Source organism: Hemiscyllium ocellatum, chromosome 3 (assembly GCF_020745735.1).
Source record: "Hemiscyllium ocellatum isolate sHemOce1 chromosome 3, sHemOce1.pat.X.cur, whole genome shotgun sequence".
NCBI lineage: Eukaryota > Metazoa > Chordata > Chondrichthyes > Orectolobiformes > Hemiscylliidae > Hemiscyllium > Hemiscyllium ocellatum.
In genome coordinates this window covers 78,089,536-78,100,078 of record NC_083403.1, presented here as the reverse complement: position 1 = coordinate 78,100,078, position 10,543 = coordinate 78,089,536, and the positions used below count along the sequence as shown (strand labels likewise).

General features: G+C 38.6%; 1 protein-coding gene across 3 annotated transcripts; it reads right to left on the bottom strand.

The window, feature by feature from the left end:
- Nucleotides 1-438: 438 nt before the first annotated feature.
- On the bottom strand, nucleotides 439-10,093 carry tmem200a (transmembrane protein 200A). Of its 3 annotated transcripts, XM_060821226.1 has the most exons (4): nucleotides 10,014-10,093; nucleotides 9,386-9,748; nucleotides 6,645-6,685; nucleotides 439-1,988 (listed from the first exon to the last, which is right to left on the bottom strand). In XM_060821226.1, exon 4 carries the CDS (start codon nucleotides 1,971-1,973, stop codon nucleotides 519-521), a length of 1,455 nt encoding a protein of 484 aa, XP_060677209.1. In that variant the 5' UTR covers nucleotides 1,974-1,988; nucleotides 6,645-6,685; nucleotides 9,386-9,748; nucleotides 10,014-10,093; the 3' UTR covers nucleotides 439-518. The 3 variants fall into 3 exon arrangements, 2 of the variants coding, with proteins under 2 accessions (XP_060677209.1, XP_060677210.1); XM_060821227.1 differs by lacking the exon at nucleotides 10,014-10,093 and having other exon boundaries at nucleotides 9,386-9,791; XR_009641294.1 differs by lacking the exon at nucleotides 439-1,988 and having other exon boundaries at nucleotides 6,644-6,685.
- Nucleotides 10,094-10,543: the final 450 nt, after the last annotated feature.

The following is a 10,543-nucleotide window of genomic DNA, read 5'->3' as shown; positions in this document are numbered from 1 at the left end:
AATAGCAAAATGTATATTAAGGACACTAATATGGAGTTAATAGGAAAATACCTGCCAAAATATTGTCCAATACACAGACTCAAGCTTTGTACTCAAAGTATGAACACTCCCATCACAATTTAATAGACATTAAAATAATACTTGCTTTGTGTTGATTTAATGCCAATCGCACTTTAGCCTTGTAAATCCTGTCCATTCATCAACGATGAGCAATAAATCTAAATGCTATTCTGGTGTTCTTGTCTGTCTGGACTAAGATTTGAATTTGGCCAATACCTGAGCCGCTGGTTAATGCAGAACTGACAAACACAGCATGAAATATGTCTGCAACACTCCAAACCAGCATGAAAAAAATCCCAATGATGCAAAGATGCCAGTTCTGATCACAATCTACAAATATTCAATCTTTAGTTTGTACTGAAAATAACATCTCTTCAAAATAGACATGCACTTCTCACATAAATACATTTCTTAAAAGTGCCTTAAAATATAAACACATGATACAAACCAATGCTCCTTCAAAACCTTGTTTCTGAAGCTCCACGGCTTAACCTGTTATCTAAAAATTCATCATTTTCAAAACTTAGATTATTATGGGATCTTGAGATCATAAGTAATTTCTCTTTATTTGTATAACTGCCTTTTACACCAGCCTGTGGAACGGGTAGGGTGTCCATTGGATCTTCTTTGTTTTCCAGTTTCACGTAACCCTTGCTGTTACTGCGATCAAGTCTAGGCCAGCTTGGGTGCTTTCTTTGTTCTGCCTGCACCGTGAGTGTTGAGGGACCTCTCTCCAAGTCCAATGACTTTGAATGACAGGATAACATGTGAAGTGAAGTGTTTGATCCAAATTCTTTCTTGGGGAAACTGGGTGATAGAAATCTTCCCACGGATGTACCAGTGGGTGGTTTTCCATCTGTTATCGTGCTGTTACTTCTTAACAATCGCGGATTCGGTGGCTTATAGAAATCGTTGATATCAGTTGATGGCACTGTTAAGGATGTCATAGATATATGTCTAACCCTACCTTTACTGAGGTCAGAATCCTCTGTGATATTATCAAGTTCAGGCTCATCAATCACACAGTTATTAAGTTTAATAACAGGAAGTGTGAAAGCACTGAGAGAAGACGAAACAATGGATTTAGTCTCACACTTTTTAGAGTAGATACACTTCTCTCTTTGAGATTCTGTCTGTTGCCTATTGCTGAAGCCTGATGATGTTGCAGTTTTTGGTTGTATGAGTGTGTTAGTGTTCTTAGGTAGTCCATCGTCTTCCTCATAAGTGTTCCATTTCTGTGGAGTGATTCCATCATTAGATGACCCAGAAAATGATAACAATACATTAGCAGCCAGCTTTGCAGTACATTGATTGTCAGAACATTTGGTATCAGAATCCCCAGATTGGCCAATCCATGCCCCATTCATGTGTCTTTGTTCTTTAATTCTTTGGCTGTGGATATCAATGACTGTAGAATAAATATCTTGCATATGAATCACTTTTGTTTCTTTGTCCCTATTTTCATGTAGTATGGCATTAGCACAAATAAATATAAATATTCCTATCCCCATGGTGAAAGGGCCAATCATTTTCATTTTATCAGAGTGTAAATGCTGCTCAAAAAACTCCATGAATACTCCAGTATGGTCTGTTATTACATGGGACCCATTGTTTGAAATTCCAGATTTTGAAGCTACAGGATATCTCTTATCTACTTCCTGTGGCCAATAACCGAGAATTGCCATTGCGATTCCAAACATCAAAATTAAAATTCCAAGGAAAAGGAAAAATCCTGAAGGTGAATAGAGTCTGATTTTGCCCCTCACTACAACAATATTGGCTTTGGGCTTACGTTTGGGTTTCTTTTTCTCTGGAGCAGAGGATGGAGGAGGAAGATGAAAGTGCTGTGATCTCGCTGAGTCTTGTCTTTTCAGGGCTGCCAGTCCCGTTATTACACCCCCTGTGGCTATCATTGTGTTGTCTTTTTCCTTGAATATTAAAAGAAATACAATTTCAGATGTTGAGCTAACTTCTTGTTAGTGTGCGCAAGAACATTCTGCAAACAACTATGTAAAACAACAGAGAGAAACATTACACTTTGGAGGCCTATTTAACAAGTTAAAAGGAGGAACATCAGTTAATTAAGTCAGGAATTCGTATTGCTTCAAATTAACTATTATCAAAGAATTACACACTAGTATCAAATGTGTCCTTCTTGGCCTCTTACTGTAAGAATTTTTAACGGTATCAAAAACATCATAATTAAAATGTAAACTATTATGAACACAGGGTTAGCAAAATGCTGGTCCATAAACTGGCTTAGTGCAAGTTTGCATCCTATTTCCACATAGAGTTCAGCACTTCTCCGACCCAACTACGTGTACCAAACTTGTACTATGTGTAACTATTTGTAATTACAAATTTCCAAGTGTTCAATAGTTAAAATTAATAATTAATTGCTCTAGCTTGCTTTACTGTCTTCTGGCTTGAGGTGATAGCTTGCTCTGATGGTCAACATTATTAAATATCACCTGATATGAGTCAGGAGTCTCAGTCTAGCATGGTGGCTCTGCTTCATCTGTTGTAGAGGGAATCAAGGACTGAGAAAGTGAAGGATTTTGCTGATCTCTTGTTTTCTATAGTACTTTTCATGGTTAACTGAGTTTTCTGCGTCTCCCCATTTCTCTAACCTGTCAACCTCCAGAACTCATAACTGTCAGCAACTGTCACCTAGATGTCTGTGTCAATGTCTGCCATCTTTGTATCTTGCTTGTGAGCAAGCCACATGTCAAGACACATTGACCAGATGTTCTTTGGATATGCAGCCATCATTCATCCAATGAATAATAGCGAAGCCAATGCATGCCTAGAAATGAATATCTGCTGATAGAATTAGCACATTTTAGGACCACTATTTGGTCTGCACTTTGTCCTGTTAAGAGGTGCCAAGGATACATTTATGGAAAGAAGATTGATAAGAACTCAGCTTTTTCTCTTGCCTAACATTTGTTGACCAAGTCTCACAACTGTAGATGGCTGCATCAAGAACCACAGGATTGGAGACTTGCATTTCATGTTCTCTGTCAGGTTACAGTTTTCCACATTCTCTTTCTCAGCTGAGACAAAACAATGGCATCATTTGAAATGTGTGTGTTGATTTCTGCATCAAGTAACAGATTGTTAGTGATTGTGGAACCTGGAGATGTAAAGCATCATCAACTTGCAGTATTACATTTCCAATACTGATTGATGGTTGTGTGGCAATATTTTGAATCTTGGCATTTGTCTCCTTGCAAAATAACTGCAGTTCATTATTTAAGTGCATATTCAACATGAGTGAAATAGAACATTGTCACAGGATGTGACAGCCTTGTGGCATTATCATGAGATTGTTAGGTCAGAGACGCAGATGATGTTCTGGGTTCCGAGGTTTGAATCCTGCCACGGCAAATGGTGGAATTTGAATTCAATAAATATCTGGAATTAAGAATCTAATAATGATCACGAAACCATTGTCAGGGAAATCCTATCTGGTTCACTAATATCCTTTAGGGAAGGATAGCTGTCTTGCTTACCCAGTCTGGTCTACATGTGACTCCAGACTCACAGTAATATGGTTGACTTTTAACTGCTCTCTGGGCAATTAGGGAAAGAGCAAAAAAATGCTGACCCTACCAAGAACACCCATATTTTATATAAGAATGCATTTTAAAAAAGATCCAGCTTCAAATCTATTCTTAAGAAATAAGTTTAAGAATTTTATCTTTCCAACATGGTTTAGAAATGAGAGATGATTTTCAAGTTGTTGAAAACAGTTCACGATGAAAAATTATGCGTTATGCAACTGGCACTAAATGCAACATGTGGAACTTGTAAAATAAGAGATGTATAAACAGTTGTACCTTGTTTATAACTTAGCAATTTCACTTTGAATTTAAAGAATGCATACAACAGTTATGATGATGCAGGAGCAAATGACATGCTAAGACTAGGCTTCAGCCATACAGTCGCTGCAGTATTTGGCAGATGTAAGCTCTACCTGGAACTATAGCTGACCTGGGGATTCTTCCTATTGTCAGCAGTTTCAAATACATTTCACTTTCATTGAAAAGCAGTGCAGTTACAGGTCAAGTCCATGACATTTGTCCAACTAGTTAATATCAATGTTTTCACATTATACAAGCTAATAGTTCTGATCCATGTTGTTACCATTTCTGTTCTATTGAATTCCTTTAATGTAGTCTTCCTTAACTATTGGTATTGTCTCTGGTTTAGAAACTGTGTATAATAGCATTTTTCCTTCGATTCTGACTTCATACATCTAATCCTGCAGATATGACTCCTGAATTTTGACTGCTCAGCTACTGAAACTAACCTGCTTCTATCTCCCTAATTATCATCCTTTACCATGAATACTCAAAATTGTATAGCAGATTGTGAGTAGAAATAACTTGCTAGAAATGCTAGCATTTCTTTGCTTTCTTTACTTTAACATTTAGTAATGCAAATATTAGCTTGCTCTGCTCTAAACTAAATGCACTATAAACTGCTTAGCTAAGTACAAATTATCAAACTGATGCCAAATGCTTTCTTTCCTCTTCTTGTTCGGCATTTCCTCAGGATTAAAGTTGGCTTGCTTCTACTTTAGTTTAATGAGTTCTGACATGGCTGATAAGTTCATTGGGTGATCCAGTGTCTGTCCTAAGTGGTGCAGATGGTGCTTGGAAAGATCGATTAATGATTTGTAGGGAAGTATGTGCACTCTCTCCAATATCTTGACTTTGCCTCGACATGTTTCCAATGATGTATCTCCCTGTGTTTGGTGCCTTCGCAAAGGCACCTTCTCCATTTTGGCCAGTCACAATCCAGAAACTCCTGTGAGTCAGCAGGTATATTTGACTCTTTCAGAAATGTTTTCTGGTAATTGTAAAAATTTTGTCAATATCCTCTGTGAAAAATGAATTTGGAATAGAACAGTAGCTTTGAGATTCTGGTATCAGGCATATGAATGATGTGGCCTGCCCAGATGAACTGTTTTTGAGTGATTATCACCTTGGTGTTAACTTAAGATGGGATGCTGCTGGTGCCTTTCTTGTCACCAGATTTGGACGATTTTGCAAAGGCACTACAGATTATATGGCTCTAGTGCTTTAAGATCCTTGCTGTAGACTGACCAAATCCTGAAGCATTTGAAGTGCAGTGATCACTCCTACCCAGTAAACTGTGGCCATGGATTAACGATGCTTGTCCTCAAATACTCTTTCTCAGTCATCTGAAGCCTGAGCTGGCGCACTGGAAGGGATGAGGCATTTTGCAGTCTACACTTGCATTTGTTGAGAAGAGATTCCTAAGATATGGAAAATACTGTTCTCAATCGATTGGGGGAGGGTAGACGTTGTGCTGTAGCAAGTAGTTGGAATAGGATCTTAACCTCCGCAGCGTTTACTGGACTTTCAGTAACAACCCAGAATTGCAGCTTTATTAACGAACACAATAACATGGCATGTGCTGAGAGAAAGTATTTCATAACAATTCTCATGGCAATCAATTTTGTTAAGACACTGGTTCCAGTTCTTAGAATAATTCTACTGACTGATTAAAGAAACGAATACATAATCCTTTTTAAACTTTGGTAGACTAATTCAGATTACTGGAGAAAAGGAGAAAGAATAACAAAATTTGATTAAGTAAATTTGGGGCGACACAGTGGCTCAGTGGTTAGCATTGCTGCAGCACCAGAATCCTGGGTTTGATTCCGGCCTGGCTGTGTGGAGTTTGCACATTCTCCTTGTGTCTGTGTGGGTTTCCTCCAGGCACTCTGGTTTCCTCTTAAAACCCAAAGATAATGTGTTTGGATGGGTTTCTCTTCAGAGGGGCGGTGTGGACTTGTTGGGCCGAAGGGCCTGTTTCCACACTGTAGGGAATCTAATCTAAATTTAGATCAAACTGTACAGAGTATGTTAGTGTGATCTTTACTTTTTGTATAAGAAATAAAGTGATGCTCTAAAGCAGGGAATGAAAGTCTTAAAATATAAGATAAATCAGTTTCTGACATATGGAGTATGCATGTTAAACAAATACAGACTGTTAGATCATTTTTTTAAAGAAGAAACAATGATTTAATGTAACCTATAAGGTTCAAATAGGTAATTCCAAGATCACTAAAATTGAGAAAGTCATTATATATTTCAGTAAAGTTAAAAACTGCATTTACTCTCATTGTGATTTAGTAATGACAATGCTTAGGATACCTATAAATAACATGCAATAACAAGTGTCATTAATGTAGTTTAAAAAAAATCTAAAGATACTTCACAGGAGTGTAATCATAAGAACCCATACCAAGCCAATAAATGAGGTACTAGGAAGACAACTAGAAGATTGACCAAATAATATTTTTAATGAGGATCTTCAAAAAAGAAAAGAGATGTAGGGAGAATGAAGTCTTTGGTTGGCTTTGGAGATAAGGATAAGAATGTTAAATCTTAGCTGGTGAACAGGCTAGAAATCAATATTTTGGATTAGTCTGAGTCTGCACCAGTGGATGGATTCAGAATTGTGGCTATAATGTGAAGTATGTGACTCTGCTAAAAGACAATGCTCTTGATCTGCACAATGTTTAAATGGAGAAAATTGGAGCTCACCCAGGACTGGTGATCAGACAGGTTGATTCACAACACAGATTCTGTGGAGAGATCAAAATAAAAGTTGCCAGTTAGAGCTGTATGGCATCAGAAATGTCACAAGTCATAATATATAGACAATGAATCTTCTAACTCGATTGACTAATACCTGGATTTCTGTTTGAAAGAGAACAACTTTAATGAACCAGGACATTGGTTTAAAATGCTGAGAAGGTCACCTGACATACAAAAAAGGGGCAAAGTTTCTAAAAACCCTGCAAAATGAATTAGCTGGAGACATGTCTAGTCAGTTTCCATGAACAACTTCACATTTGTCATTGTTTGGTCTATCTGGAAAAAAGCTGAAAGACAATAACAAACAACCATCTCTGCAACAACTGTCAAAGATAAAGGAAACGTTTTGAAATCCATTATGCCAAATGTATCCTAAGACTGACCTATCTGTTTGAATGACATTTTGATAGTTTTGAGATTAGGAAATCCAAAACCCCTTTGTTACTATGTATTCCCTCACAGTCATTAGCTAGCTATTTCATGATCAAACCTTCCCCTGGTGAAAAGCTTTGGTTATAATCTTGTCTATTTGTTACAGTGGGAGTAACAGTAAACAGAGCTACATGACAGAATAGTAACAGTTCACTCCCAACAGATGCTTTTTTTCAAACTCAGATCTAATCTTTATTTGGAGTTTGAATACATCACAGACATAGAAAATTAAAACACTGAAGAGACTTCCAGTATCTCAGCACCCACTTTGGAAAAGCATGGAATACATTTTAAAACACAGTGTTTCCTGAAGAATAACCAGCGAACATTGGCTACAATACCCACTCCTACCCGAGAAGACCACCAAATAAACCTCAGCATATCAAATTCTTTCTAGTTATGGACTTCTACTTTTTGTCAAATCAACCTTGTCCACCCTATAACTTGTTATGTGTTGCATCCTAATTTGTGTGTAGTTACCAGGATTCAGGACAAGTTGTTACCTTTTTAATAAGGTTTATACTTTACTTGAGTGCATTTACAATAAAACTAACTTCTTAAATTTGTTAATTCTGTGTTATTTCTTTATATACATGGTTAGTACATATTAAATTGAAATAGCAAATCTTTGACATTAATTCAAATTCTGTTATCGCAAAACTCAGCAACAAAAAGAGAGGAATTTATTCACTCTTGTCTTTATGATGACAAAGTACGGACGTTGAAACAATAAACCTAAGGGTCAGAATGCAGCCAAAAATTAGGAAAGGATGAAGGATAAATCTTTGGCGAATTCCAGAGTAAACAGTGCAAGGTCAAGAAGGCAAGTCATTGCTTCTCTGGCTATGACTAGATGGAAAGAAGTACAACCAAGTTGGAGCAATCCCACTCAGTTGGGGGAAAAGGCAGTAAATTAGAGAAGGGCAGTACAGCAAAAAAAAAATGGAAATGTCACCAATTGCAATGTGATCACTATGGGAGAGAGTTATTGGTGACATTGTCTCGTTGCTACCATTTGGATTGAAAAGGGGTGGCATTAACATTCTTCCATATACCACCAATTAACCAGTGAGTGTGAATGGTGCTTCAGTGCAGCATTAAATAGAGGTGACAGAAATTATGTATAAATGTGGAACAAATTGGAAGTTTCTGCAAGAGATACTTGTGTATTTAATATTAATGGTTCCCAGCTCAAAACAAAAGTTTAGACATTTCGGTTCATGATGTGAATAGTTGAAGCTGCTTTGTTAGAAAATTTCCTTGCTTGTGACTTTGACTGAGGTACTAACCAACTATCTCTCTGCTGATGTGCTAACTGTTCTTGTTAGGTATTACCTTTAACAATTTCTTTTCAACTGATATTTTCCTTCTTATTGCCACGCTATCCAATGTTCGAGTTCCCACAGGGTTAGATTAGATTCAGATTGAGTTGATTAAAGATAAATAGAAAATGAGCCCTACTCAATTTTCCATAGCTATTTGTCACAATTTCTTATTTTTGAGTACATTCCAGTAACCTTGTTCACTTCATTTATAGTCACAACGAAAATATTTATTTATTCATAATCTGCAAAACTGGCGTGAAATGAAAGGTCAATTCTGGGTGGAAATAGAGTCAGTGAGAAGTACATGACAGCTTCAAAGAAAATCAGAATTGAGGCATCCCAACAAAAGCATGCTTCTTCCCTTCCAAACCCGGCACTTCCATGTACACAGTATAATGGGATTGGGTATGTCCCTTTAAAGAGGAACAATTTGCTGAAAGGCTGATAATGAGTGTACCGCTGCCCTTGTTCTAACCACCACAGAGGGACCCGCCGATGGCTCACCGGAGGTATGTTGCAGGTCAGCGACGTTTCAGGCATTCAAGGCGTTCAAATTTCCAGCCTTTATTTCAACACTATCACTATTTAGGTCAGAGCTACAGTACCTAGCAAACTGCAAGGAAATCCTCTCAACACTTCTGGCCGCCAGTGCAATGTGCTATTCACATTTGCAACAAGTACTAACATGGAATCGTCTTTCGCAGCTTAACACTCTGACATCCTTGCAGCTGACACCTCCCAGTTAACAGCATTCCCCACTTTATGCAAAGCTACGATATTAACAGAGAATTAGAGGCACAGCCTTATTTCTATCCTCATTCACATCAAAACAACATCCGAGGCATATAAGGCGTGTTGTTTGTTAATTATATTGTTTGGGAGAGGTTTTGGATTTGATCGTTGCTCTTGTTTTAACTGAGGACCTCTCACCTGGCTGAAAGAGCGGGCTCCTGGGGAGAGGGGTATAATCCAGCCTGTGTCGATAGCTTCAAACTGAAGGAAGGGATCCGTTCAGCGGAGCGCAATCCAAGGTTTAATGGAATCTGTTCAGTGGATCGAGCTCCTTAGAGCAACCGTTTTAACTTTCTCCCTCAGCCGTGGTGTCCTGCTCTTTCTCGGAACGACTAGGCATCCTTTAGTTGGTCGCTGAACACTTCTGACTTCCTTCGTTCGGTTTTATAATTGGTCATTGTGGAGTTGAGCTTGCAGCCATTCCCAAAATGAAGCAAGCTCACAGCGCTTTCCAGGCGGTTAGACAAAGGAGCGGCAGGATCTGCGCTTGGCTGTATTTGCCTATACACAGGGAGCAGACAGAATGAAATGGTCACACACAGCCACTGACTGTTACAGCTCTTAGCACACACAACCACCGTAGGAGTACAAGAAAAAAAAAAGTTGACTTGCTATAATTTCAGATCTTCAAAACGAGAAAAAAACGTGGAACTCTGACAATTGTGATGAGCATTGCAAGTTATTCTCACACGGTGCATCCCTACAAATGAAGGGCGAGGATTTCTGGTGAACTTGCTGTCTGTGGTGATTACGAGTTTCTACTTACTTAGGCTGAGTTTTACGCCCAGAGTCTCTTCTCCCGTGCTTGGCTGGGTAACATCTTGCTCAGACGAAATGCTGAGTTTGGAGGTGTCAGACTGCAAAGAAAACTGGGACTTTTAGCCCCCCACGTGATGCTTTCCTCGCACGGAATGTGACGCACATCGAAGCGAGGAGCCTCTGTCGAGAGCTCACTCTCCATTCTCTGTAATACCACAGCAACCTCCAGCCCGGATTGGAGCTCATTGGTCATTTCGCTTCCTTGCGTCTCTCTGTCGTTATGAGAGCATCTTCCCCTTTCCATATCAATGGTTGAACCGTCCCTCTGAAAGAGCTGGACAAAGGTGGATACCATACCCTGAATGTGAATTCACTGATTAGAGTTCTGTCCATGTAATCCCATGTCTCAAGGAGAAGAGCTGACAACACCAACTTCTGGCAAACACAGGTCAGAACGAGCAAATAAACAATTCGACATAGGCTAGTTTTACCTCTCAATTATCAGAGCCATACTCTATACAGCCCATTAGACATTCA

Excerpts from the sequence above, each read along its gene's own strand:
- tmem200a (XM_060821226.1), bottom strand. The coding sequence starts at position 1,973 with ATGATAGCCACAGGGGGTGTAATAACGGGACTGGCAGCCCTGAAAAGA.